Source organism: Sinocyclocheilus anshuiensis, unplaced genomic scaffold (assembly GCF_001515605.1).
Source record: "Sinocyclocheilus anshuiensis isolate Anshui unplaced genomic scaffold, SAMN03320099.WGS_v1.1 scaffold4580, whole genome shotgun sequence".
NCBI lineage: Eukaryota > Metazoa > Chordata > Actinopteri > Cypriniformes > Cyprinidae > Sinocyclocheilus > Sinocyclocheilus anshuiensis.
Window position 1 is genome coordinate 113,680 of NW_015556561.1, and position 13,441 is coordinate 127,120.

At 35.3% G+C, this 13,441-nt stretch overlaps 1 protein-coding gene across 1 annotated transcript; it reads right to left on the minus strand.

Annotated features, from left to right (window-relative positions):
- Positions 1-247: 247 nt before the first annotated feature.
- Positions 248-12,131, minus strand: LOC107676329 (ubiquitin-conjugating enzyme E2 R2-like). Its single transcript, XM_016470860.1, has 5 exons — positions 11,393-12,131; positions 5,752-5,838; positions 3,077-3,174; positions 1,344-1,478; positions 248-754 (listed from the first exon to the last, which is right to left on the minus strand). Exons 1-5 carry the CDS (start codon positions 11,576-11,578, stop codon positions 541-543), a joined length of 720 nt encoding a protein of 239 aa, XP_016326346.1. The 5' UTR covers positions 11,579-12,131; the 3' UTR covers positions 248-540.
- Positions 12,132-13,441: the final 1,310 nt, after the last annotated feature.

The following is a 13,441-nucleotide window of genomic DNA, read 5'->3' on the forward strand; positions in this document are numbered from 1 at the left end:
AATTGTAATTTTTTGGGTGAACTATCCCTTTAACGTAATTGCTACTCAAATGAAGGTGGAACTCAAACCGTGCCCCCAAAGTTGTAACGTTTTATTGCTGGGCTGCTCAGATGTGCTTGAAGGCCAAAAAAGTGAACGTGGGTCACTCTAAGAAAATTAAAAAAATCAGTGACATAATCAGTGTGATTCAGCACAAAGCCTCATTCAAAGAATCACTCCTTAATTCAGTCAGGCTCGTTTTTTTTTGTTGTCCTTTTTGAAGTAACTTTCACAGAGCTATCTGAAAGCACAAAGCAAATAAATAATAAAAGAACAGACTGGAGAAAAGCCTGAAGGCCAGCACAATTATGACACGGAAGGAAAACAACAATTCTTATTTAAAAAAAAAAACAAAAAAAAACAACGAAATCTCATTTAAGTCCTTTAAGGAAACAAAAATGGCCATCTGAGTGAGTGTAAATGCAGGGCGCATGCCTTAACGTTTCCTCTTTCGGGGTGATGCTGATGAAGCAGAGAAAGAAGATGGTAATGGGAATGTTGTCATGATTCCTCGTTTCCGGAGTCATCCTCGTCATAGCAACAGTCCTCGCCATCCTCATCCTCCAAGTCCTCATCATCATAGTAATCGTCATATAACAGGTCGGACCCCTCGTCTGGTGCAGGGGCGCGTGTGCGAACGCAATACTCCGCCAGGGTGGTGGGAACTTTTACTCCGTCCCGTTCTGCCTCGGCTTTAGTGGCCAGAACCTGTTTTCTGTAAGACACACAAGCACATGCAATGGAATATTTGGCTTTCAAATCTTCAGGCTAGACTTCAATTGTAAATACATTAACGTAAACATGTTTTCCATTTGCTTTTGCTGCTATTACAGTTTGTGGTAATCCATGTCATGCCACAGATTCTGCCCAAAGACATTAACTTTGCTCACAGATTTACACAGCTGAAATATTAACCATGTAGCTTCCATAAGACCCATCTGTCTCAGGCAGTGGGACATATTGACATTTTATGTTATATTAGTTCTTCATATGAATTGTTGCCCTGAGGTTTCAGGCTCAGAAATAAACAAGTCAAGTCAAATTTTCCAACTCAGATGGTTGAAAACATGAATTGCAACATGCAACAGACTGCCAAGAGGAGATGAACAGTCACTCGTGTTTCAGTGACTCATTCAACCACAGGAGGGCACCGCTGATCCAGAAAATCCATTAGCTGTTGCTTTTCACCAGGCCTTCTGATAGAGCCATGAAAACGGTAACCAGCATTAAACAAATAAACATTGCGCACAGATGAACTCTTAAAGGAGTCATATTCTGTATTTTTGCACAATCATTAATATTACCTAATGATTTCTGCGTATTCCCGGTCTTTTCCTTTACTGTCTCTCCATTTGCGGTACATGACGGAGGCGTCCACGTTGGCTGGAGAAAACGTGTTGGGTTCGTTCAGTAGAGAGATGACACTCAACAGTATAGTTCTGAAACACACAAACAGACACTCGATGTTATAATGCCATTACCTTAAAGCTCATCAGCAGCAAAGCTGCTTTGTGTTGCATTTTCCTTAAGATTCCAAGAGATTTTACATAAGAGGATCAGTCTTTATCTATTGCTTACAGCTACACCGATGCACTCACATTTGCAGTAGGGGCGTACAGTATTTTCAGTGACCAATTTGGCAAGAAAACAACAGTGTTCACTTGGAAAGTAACTTATTTTGAAGTACTGTTTGCATAATCATTCTTATAGTCATTGATTGTCCAAGTGTTTTGAACTTAGAAAATAAATGATGTAGTCCAAAATACATTTTCAACAATTTAGAGTGAAACCTGTATAATTAAAAATAACAGCAACAACAACGATCATTATTATTATTATATTAATCGTGCTATAATTATCATTTAGTGTTATGATATACAATTAATTTGAATATTCATGTGATATAATTATTTTAGTTATTAATAGGTCAAAACCAGAAATAAAATAGCTGGTTCTACACATATTCTACACATACCATAGCTGGTTCTACAAATATATATATATTTTTTTTTTTTTTTTTTTTTTTTTTTTTTTTTTCAAATTTTTTTTTTTATATGTCTAGTACAACCATGGTTAATTTTTTTTTTTTTTTATTTTATTTTTTTTTTTTACAAATTTTACATATATTAATATTTAAAATTTTGCTTTTTTGGAAAAAAACAAAACAAAAAACAAAACATGATCTGGATAGAATAGCTTTTCTTACCATGTACATACAAATTGTTTACTGTAAAATTAAAACTAGCTCAAAAAAATAATCTAGACATAATGATCACTAACAAAGAAGGAACACGGATACCAATATAAAAACATGAAAATTATACAAAAAGTGCAATCTACAATATTTTGAGGTTGTTGCAACAAAGCAAGTTCTTAAGTGACACATTACAAAAGTGACACATTACAAAAACAACTGGGCAGATGTATTAGTTTGCAAGTCTTACTGCACAGATCTATTCTGACATATAGTACCAGATTTTTTCACATTTGTTTTGCACTCAAAATAATAATTAATTAAAAGGAACATCTGAGCAGGGGAACACAGCAGGCTTTTACAGTGTAAACCATGCAACATTCAGTCTGGGGTCAAAATATGCCCATCTCTCTCTGTGTGCAGCGACAGGTGCTCTTCAACAACACAAATGATTAACAGGAGCTTCCACACTCGCTTTTCCACCGAAGCACAAAGCCCAGTGAAACATGATACCAGACTAACAAGAACACAGATCAGACTCGGGGCAGGAAACACACAAATACACAGATCTCCACTGAGATGCTTTCCATAAAGGCAAGCAACAGGAAACTCTGAACACAAAACCAGCCTGGTCACTCTTCCTATAATTCTGTTAGCGGGAAAATACGTGATCACTCTTATGTGACAACGTCTACTAAAAAGCTACTGCCTATGTATCCCTGAGGGGAAATTTATTTAAAAACCAACCATTTCTCTGTGGAATGTGGTCTGAATAAGCTGCAAAGTGGACTAGACTATATGCTGATAATCAAAAAGGTCTGGCTGTTAGAGATTCCTTCATACCTGACGTTCTGTGTGGGGTTCCACCTCTCTGAGGGAAGCTCTCCACTCTGTGGATCATCTACTGGAGGATGCAGAATGGAGATACACACGTCCCCGTTCTGTGAAAGCACAAAGAGATTCATCAATCACATGATCATAATGCTTTCATGAAGCAAAACAAGCATCTGAGTGAACCCCTCGCCTCCACACCACTGCTGTGAGTACTCGAGTCAGAGCGAGACGTGTGACAGAGAGATAAGGAGAAACAGCCTGTCAAAACTGAAGGACGGTCTCTGCAGAACAGAGAAAAACTCGCCTGGACTCTGAAAAGGCCTTGTGCATGTAATGCATACATATCCAATTTGAGGAAATATAGTGGTGCATGGGGTAGGTGGTTTGACTACAAACTTAAATCAGAGTATTGTTATATCACGGTAATTGTATATGAATATATATATATATATATATATATATATATAGTTGTACTTCCTGTAAATTCAACCCAAACATTTTTATATAAATACATTACCATGTAGTAATGCTCTTTTTAATAATAATCCAATAACAAAAGCATCAATTAAATGTCTTGTAATTAAATGCTTTGTAAATAAAACATACTTAATCTAACTTGATTACTGCCTTTTTATCTGTAACTTGGTGAACTCAAACCAAAAAACAAGATTATTTATAACAAAACGATACATTAGGTATCAATATTATAAATAATAGATGAAAAACTAAATGAAAATTGCCTTGGCAATCATCTGAAATAAAATAACTAAGGTGAAATACTAAAATTACTAAATCATAAATAAAAATAAATTTAAATAGTTAAATTAAAATCAAGATGAAAATGGAAAATATAAAAATAAAGGCTAATTCAAAACATTAATAAATACTATAATAGTATACAGATAATAGTAAATAAGCTTTGTGTCTTTATACATTAATGAGCTATGTTTAAATACTGTTAAAAAATATGCACATCTGTGAACATACATCAGTTGAATTCAATATTAATGTGTCGAGATGTTACAGTGCATGGCAACCATAAACAACATACCGTTACACTACATTTATATCAGAACACATGGTGGCGATGTGTCCAAACGAATAAATAAAAATAATGCGCATTATAAATCAACAAAGCTGTCTACACTACAAGCGTTCGCCACGATCCACTCTGGTGTGTCTCCAGCACACCACACACATTACCTGTGATATACATTTTCAAAATTGATTGAAACTGAGAGAATGGCAAATTGTAACTTTTTTTTAAATTTTTGCACACAATAAAAATCCACATGCCATCTTTTGGGAAAAGAAATGTGTGTGCCAAATATAATAGTCTAATACCAAATATAGACCTAAGAGACCTACACTGAGAACAATATTAATTAAAATACAAGATGATATACATTTTCAAAATTGATTGAAACAGAGAATGGCAAATTGTAACTTTTTTTAAAATTTTTGCACACAATAAAAATCCACATGCCATCTTTTGGGAAAAGAAATGTGTGTGCCAAATATAATAGTCTAATACCAAATATAGACCTAAGAGACCTACACTGAGAACAATATTAATTAAAATACAAGATTGAAAAGAATGAAGTTTGAATTTGAAAATGAATTTAATACACAATGTCAGAGTTTGTTTAGTTGTTTATATTTATTAGATATTTATAAATATAATGTTATAGAACCTCAAATATAAGCATAACTAAATGAGTAATACTAGTGCTTTAAATATTTTTGAATTACTTAATTTTCAGTCTGTTCTTCACACACACACACAACAGAATAGAAAGCATGATTTGTAGAAACCAATTTTATGACGGTATTAATCCTTTTTGGGTATCAGACAGTCCACCCAGGAGTTCACTGAACAGAAAAAACGCAGAAGGTTAAGAAAATAATGACAGATCTGTGCAGTGGCTTTTGCCATTGCTATGCTTAGAATTTCAAACACACCACATGACCTAATGTTTTTCAGGTCACAAACAGGCCTGAACTGCAGGTGAACCACACCGGTCTGTGCCTGGTGGTGTGAGTTACAGTTTCTCATTTTTAAGAGTTCAAATAATGTGCTTGGCTTACTTTCTTATTTGAAACAGTGCAACTATTTATAATCAATCATATCAAGAGCTCATATAATGTGTTGCTTTTCATTTCTGTTCAGTGGCACTAGCCATCATACAAAAGCCCCGTTCACACTAGCAGCGACTTTTGTCTATATAATCTAAATCTAAATTAAATCCGTACATACAAACAAAAATTTATGAGAAACAGAGCCTACTTTCTTCCATTGCGTATGTTTATCTACGGCGCTGAGAGGAGAACGATCACATGAGCTCTACCGTCTTCTTTCCTATTGGCTGTCCCTCCCGAAAGTCGCTCTTCATTTGCATAAAGTTGAAGGATTCTGAACTTTGTCGCGTCGCTGGATATGCCCCATCTGGTCGCCTACGGCCGCTGTCGCTCGCGTCGCCGGAAATCGCCAGCTCTCCATTGAAATGAATGGGAGTGTGTCGCTTTGCTGTTGCATGTTGCTTGTAGTGTGAACGGGGCTAAAGGTTTGTGTTTGCCTGGTGCATTAACACAGGGCTTAACTGAGAAGGAAATTAGGAAGTCCAGAACAACAGACAAGCCACGTGCCACAGTACACATCGTGAGGGCTGAAACAATCCTCTTACCTCATAGATGTTGGGGTGCCACATCTTGGTGAGGAATCTGAATGTGGGTGGGGAATAGGGGTAATCGATCGGGAACTTGATGCGAGCCTGCAAAACAAGACAAAAACAATGGTCATGACTAGGGCTGTGTGATATGACGATATATATCGGATGGACGAAATAAAAAATCTATCGTTTCATATTATGCTCTATCGTTTATTTCGTGGTGTCGCAAAATACATTGTTTACGGTAATACTTTTTCATCATTTGGATGACTGCGATCTTTACACACCACGGGGCGTGAAGCGGAGACAGAACCAGGTGGAGAATGACCAGCCAAGACAAAAAACGAGGAGCTCGTTCCTAAACGAGGGACTACATCTGTAGCATGGACACACGTTTTTAAGCACTGCAGTTTTAAAACAACCGATTTTTAAGCCGCTTTATTGGCTTTGAACAATTACATAAACACACTTATATGCGTCAGAATCCCCGTCTTTGCAAGTATCTTCATAAACACAGTGATTTAGGTCTTAAGAGAGAGTAAACAGCTGAAAACGAAAACGCATATGTAACAGTATATTGGATCCAGACTTCGGTCTTAAAGGGGAAGCTGTCCAATGTTCGTCCTTTCTGCCATTCATATTAATAAAACAAAAGTGAGAGGAAAATCTCTCACTGCTCTTGACTAAATCACTTTTGTAACTTTAATAAGAAGAAATTAAATATAAAAATGATATATATATAATTAACACAGTGAAGACTAACTAATTTACACAATGTGTATGTAGCATTTCTTATTTTAGTTTTTTGTCCTATTGCTTGCAATTAGTTTCTTATCCTTATTTCATCACTGACTGTTTATTTATCTTTATTTATTAGGCTTGTATTAGTTTGATATCAACACTGGTGATAAGGATTATGAAAATTCTATTTTACTAGGGATGTAACGATTACCGGTTTGACGATAAATCATGATAAAATTCCCCACGGTTAGTATTACCATTTCATCTTTTAATTATCATTAAAACCATATTAGATTACCATGATTTGAACAACTCGCGATAAATAAATTCTGTCCAGCATAAAGCACAGTTTTAAGTAACAGTTTCACGTGCGCACAGCACGCAGAGTAGTTTTGTTTTGAGTGAAAAAAGGGGGGAAAAGCTGGGAGGTATTAAAAGAGTGCTAAGGGAATTATACAAATGAAAATATGAATGAATTAATTATATGAATGTACCTCTGAAGGCTCTGACTGTCTTCAGAAAAGAATCGATGGCATTTTGTTTTCATCTTCGCTCCATGTAACACCTAAAAGAAGTGTTCTTAATCGCAATACTGCTTTGTCCACGGAGGTTATGGGAAACAGCTCTAATTCAGTTTTTCCAGAAGCGCCACCTGCTGTCAGTGAGTGGATTTACAGAGACTTATATTTACATTCCGCCTGTGTGCAGTTTCGAATTTGCATGCCCTGCTGTAAATTTTGACCGGTTGATGAAAAATCATGTGTGATGATTCTACACATTTAAACAATTCAGATAAGTTATCTAGAATTCTTTATGGAGCAGATATAATACATATAATCATTTATTAATCAATTATCATTTTGACATATCTTTTCTTTATTTAAAGGCTGAAATGTGAGATTTACCTTTTTATTAAACTTTTTCAAAGCTTTATTTGAACATTTACATTAGATATTTCAACATACTATTAAACTGTTGTCAGTCAAGTTGTCATTTAAAATCCGAACATCATTGGTAATGTTATTGTTTTAGTGATAATGCAAACAAAAAGTCATTTTATTTGTTGTTTGATTTTTGACACTTGAAGTGATTTATGTGTCAGTACTTTTTTAACATCTCAAGCACATTTGAACAATACCGTGATAATACTAATAACCGCGATAATTTTGGTCACTATAACCGTGGTAAGAAATTTTCATACTGTTACATCCCTAATGGTATCAAAGATTTTAATATCATAAAAAACTTTTTAAAAGAAAAAAAAAATATATATATATATATCGTGATATATATCGTTATCGTGATATAAGATTTTGGTCATATCGCCCACCCCTAGTCATGACTATCAAAGGACACTTCGACCCATGCATGTTTTTTTTTTTATTAAGTATTATGGCTAAATTGATAATGCTTTCAGCTGCCAATAAGGCTGTTTTCACACTTGTTTCATTGTTTGGTCTGAACTAAAGTTCGATTTCAACCCCCTCACCCGCTGGTCTCTTTTCACATTGTACTTGTGTTTGTCTGCAACAGATGTAGCACACGTGATGTGAAAAATGCAAGCTGCTTTCTGAAGGCAATTTATTTAGAGACATGCAACCATGAGAAATGCATAACATCAAAATGAGGGTTTTCACATTTTGAATCATATTTAAAATATTTAAAATATGAATCAGCAGCTATGCATTTACGTATAAAAAATCCATAAAAATAATAAAAATATGTAATATTACCTGATAAATATATTCAATTTCTATTAAAATTGTATTATTTTCTTTCTACCCACCACTGTTCTACAGGTATAAATCTGAAGAAACTGATTTCTCATAAGTCTTTAGAAAGCAGAATGGTACAGTAAATATGTAGTTTTGTTAAAGAAAGTTTTTAATATTATTATTATCATTATTATTATTATTACTACTACATTTATTTTACACAGCCCACATTTTCCTGAAGCAAACCATACTGGAAAACTGCTCTCACAACAACCAACTCTGACATGAAATGGACTTGGGTCCGCTCTAGTGTGAAAGCGTTTTACCCTGTTAAAAAACATTCTTCAGATTCTCCCACCCCCCAAAAAAACATTGCTGCTTGACAATCAAGACATTCAAGTTCAAAACGATCAACATCACAGTGCCGTCGGCCGTCACGGCACAGAGAGATTTCTTATATACAGCTGCTTTGGAGGAATCTATCTTAGGGTGAGTGCAGGACAGCTGCTCTTAATAGGATTGGAGACGCATCACATTGCAGGAGAACAGTGCAGATGGACAGGAGGGAAAACACAAATGGACGTTGAGCTGGAGAACCAGGAAGTGGGACGAATCATTTTTTGTCACGAAAACAACTAGGTTAAACAGCCGATACGCAAGAGATATGCCCTCCATCTCAATTCAATACAGACCTAATTATTTTCAAGTCTTGTGGCAAAACTGCCCTTGAAACATTTTAGACTGCTTCTATTGGAAGTGGACATACTGTGACATGCATTCAAACTATACTACTTTAAATCACTATATTAACCAGGATTAGGTACTTTACTCAGCCTAATGTTATTCCAAAACCTGAATGTTTTTTTGGTTTCTCTGTAGTCACCAAAACCATATGATAGCTTTTGAGTAAGGAACGGATCAAAAAAGTCTTGTCACTGAAATTGTTTGTTTCCAGCGTAGCACACAAATGCCATTTGCTTATATTCAAATACAGTAAGTAAAAACATGTGATGGCAGGTTTGAGATCAGTGATGCCAAATGGAATTATTATATTTATAAGAGACAATGAGATTCAAGAACTACAGCAGAGGAAAGGATTTTTAGTCAAAAACAAGTTCAGTTTCATATCATTCCTCTCGAAAAGCCATTATATGGTTTCTGAAGACCTGAAATACAGCACATACAATAAGGTTAAAAGTTTGGGTTTGGTAAGATTTTTTTTTATGTTTTTGAAAGAAGACTTTTCTCTTCCAAGGCTGCATTTATCTAATCAAAAATACAGTAAAAACAGTAATATTGTGAAATATTATTACAATTTAAAATAACTGTTTACTACTTTCATTTATTTAAAAATGTCATTGATTCCTGTCATGCAAAGCTGAATTTTTAGCATCATTACTCCAAATTTCAGTGTCAAACAACCCTTCAGAAATCATTCTGATTTGGTACTCTTATTAACATTTCTTATTATTATCAGTGTCAAAACCATAATTATTTTTAAAAATTCTTTAAAGAATATAAAGTTCAAAAGAATATCATTTATTTGAAATGGTAATCTTTGAATATAAATGGCTTTACTGTCACCAATTTAATGCATCCCTGCTGAATATCAGCAATAATTTCTTTAAGAAAAAAATCTTACTAATCAAACTTTTGAACAGTAGTCATATGGATGACTTCTATGGTGGTTTTGGTGACACGACAGCATCCATCAGCACTTCTCCATTTGTGTTCCAAGGAAGAATGTCAAGGTTACAAGACAACCATATGAGGGTAAGGAAATGACATAATATTCATATCTGGGTGAATTGACCTTTGAAAGAAAGCATGTAACCACCATTCCTGATAAGTTAGGCACGACTGGTTTCAAGTTCTTGGCCGACTACGAGATCTTGAAAATGTGCCAGCAGAATACTCAAGAGAGCCTTAACATTGTTGTTCCTGCGAACAGACAAAGTGTGTGAATAATTTCCTTTCAAACAAAGAAGCAAGTCTCTGTCATGCAAATACACTCTCCACTGGTTTATCCTCAAGCAGTGAGCAGTTACGGGTATGAGTACCAGGCCTTTGGGCTTCGCTAGGCTCGATAGTTCAGTTCGTCTGACATTAATCAAATTTCAACACGAGCTCACATTCTGACACAGCAGTAAACAGTGACACCCCTGTATCTGCCAAACCCACTGTATGTATGTGTGTGTGTGTGTGTGTGTGTGAGTGAGTGAGTGAGTGAGTGAGTGAGTGAGTGAGTGAGTGAGTGAGTGAGTGAGTGAGTGAGTGCCCTCGCTGTAAACAAAGGCAAGAAAAGTCATTGACCTACTTCAAATCGCTTCACAACAGTCCTTCCTTTATAATCTAGAGAGGAACTAACACGAAGATGAATAATTCAATAAAGCTTCTGACATTATTAAGATCATTAATTATAAACCATTCGGACTGGTGTGAAGGAACAGGTTTATCTGCTCTGGTGGAATGGGGTGAGACCTCCTTACAATCATCCTTTATTGTCATTATTCTATTTTTATAATTATCATAATAACAATAAAAGAGGTCAAACGTGATGTCAACAACTAACACCAAATAAATGGCCCCTAACAAGTGTACGGAAGGTCATGAATGTGACGTTTTCAAAAGTGTAGGCTAATTGGTTTTGACAGATGCCTGCATTCAGTAGAATTGGAAATTATCACAAACACTTAGGCATAAATTATTTTTGTTTTGTTTTGTTAATAATTATCATTATTAAGTTAATAATGAGTATAAATGTAATCATTCAAATCAGTAATGAGCTTACAGCAAGCTTAAAGTGTACTGATACTATGAGATCAAATAAGATTACATTTGATTGTAATATTAAAAATATTCTTCGTACAAAGTCATGTAAATCAGCTCACCCTCCATCCATCCATCCATCAGAATCACAATGAGGAACAAAGAAACCAAACAAATGAGCTCCATTATCCTCAACAAAGACCCCAGAATCTCATCAAACCGACAAATGATAAAAAACACAAGATCATAATCAGACCTTAAATCAGTCAAAACCCTTAATTATATCCAAATTCGTCTGATGAAAACAGACACAGTGGCACATAAGGAGATGCAGCTATCTAGAGCTGGTTCCAGTTCTAAATATAGACCACAGCCATCTGTTCCTAAAAATAACACACATTTACCCCTTACAAACCAGCCTCATTCCATACCTTGAAATAGCCCCCTTCATAGTGAGTGTTTGGGGGTCCGAAAATCGCCACTTCCCAGTTGTAGAGATCAGCTTCATCCACTAAAGTGATCTTGAAACCCTCCACTGGTTCCTCCTGTAGAGACTTCATCTCCAGCATCAAAGCTTTCTGTGAGCTGGCGACCTGAGTACTGCTCTGCTGGGCCATTCCTGCGTTATTTCTACCCAACTAGACTCAAAAAGTGGGCTTTGTTACTCAAAAGGGGCGAAAAGTTGACCAGATGTGATGAGGCAATGAAAGCTGCTTTTCTTTGTCTGGAGTTGCTAGCTTAACGAGGAAATGACAATGTCCTCAAAAAAGAGACTATTTTCGATCAAATAAGAAGTGTTTTAGCTATAAAGCATTATAAGTGTTTTTTTCGTCGTCCATGAAATTAAAAAGGGTTGTTTGGTTGTTTATACGCAGGGTTTTGCCAGTCAGAAAAATAAATAATCGCGCTCCGGGTTTGTTGTTTGTTTTTTCGTAGCCGAAGGCTAGCCGTGAAAATCCACTTCGACTCAACACTAATCCTCTCTAACGGGAGGTTTTCGTTAAATAAGTAAATTCAGATGTCTGAATGTACACAAAGAAAGTCTACGCTTGAATTGTGTGCCAAGCTGATCCGTCGAGAAGCAAAAATTGGCGTGAACTAGTAAACGTGAAGGAGAGTGGCGAGTTACGAGTCGATGTCCTGGATGCGTCTTTCCTCAATTCCAATGGGGTCGCGGTGCATCATGGGTACTGAAGTTTTACCCGCACACTTTACACTGTAAACATACCTTCATTAACTGACAACATTCCAGTTATTTGACTAATACCAACCCCTCTTATAATTAGTCTAGCTAAATAATTAGTTAACAGTTTCACTGATTGTGTTATGTATGCATATATTAACCAATTCGTTATATTATTTTTCTATAGGCCTAGGGGAGAGTGGGCCTCTCTGTAACACACCTTAAGTCTTGGCTAAAAGTTTTATTTAAAATTGTATTCTGTTATTGGCCAGCAAAATGTATTGAACACAAGTAGAAAATAAAACAAATAAACCTTCATATCATCCATTTATCCCAAACAAAGACAGACAAATCTCATCAAATCCACATCTGATGAAAAAACAGGTCATGACGTGATTAAATCAGCCTTTAAAGCAATCATAGATCTGAATTATATCAATATATCAGAAATTCAGTTATGCAACACTGTTACAGAACTCTATAAGGTGAAACTAACGTTTGATTTAACTTTTGAATGAATACTTTTCTTTGTTCACAAAATCTGTTTTTGTTTCTAATAGAAAATCAATCCTAAAAGAACCTGTTTAGATAAAATAAGAGTTCTCATTTTTTTATCATAGAGCACTTAGGTTTACAACGTTTATTTTTAAACTCTTTTCAGGAAATATTTCCCTTTTTGTATCAATAAAAGAAAATATATGTTTGTTATTCAGCATCTATCTCATATGATGTTTATTTGGCTCCTGAATGTCCAGGAATGTCTAATCTAGTTAACAGACTGCCTCTCTCACTCTGATTATATGGCTGTTTATTATTAATCTCTGTTACATATCAATCAAAACTACTGGCTTTTGTCCAGAGGTAAGGCAGTAACAATAAAAGTCAACCGAGATCAGCTCCATATGTTGCCATATACATGCATTTATACATGCCGATTAGGGAAATAACAATATTGATCTATTCAATGTAAATCTAAATTCAATCTAAAGGCACATTAGATCAATCATCATTACTCTTATGTTTCTCTTCATGTGGAAGTGCCTGAAGCAACCATCTCTCTGACGTCTCTCCTCCTGATATACTGTCAGCTATCTGATACAAACACTGGATAGGCTGATGGGATAGTCAAAGGACAGTCTGTTAGTCCCTGATGATAATGTTAGCAGTTAAGCTTTGACGTTAAGGAATGTATTACACATCAGTACATTTGTCAGTAACATGATCTGTGGATCGTATTGTAGGATGCTTTTAATATATGCTATATATATAAACATATTTCCAGATGTATTTTTTATAT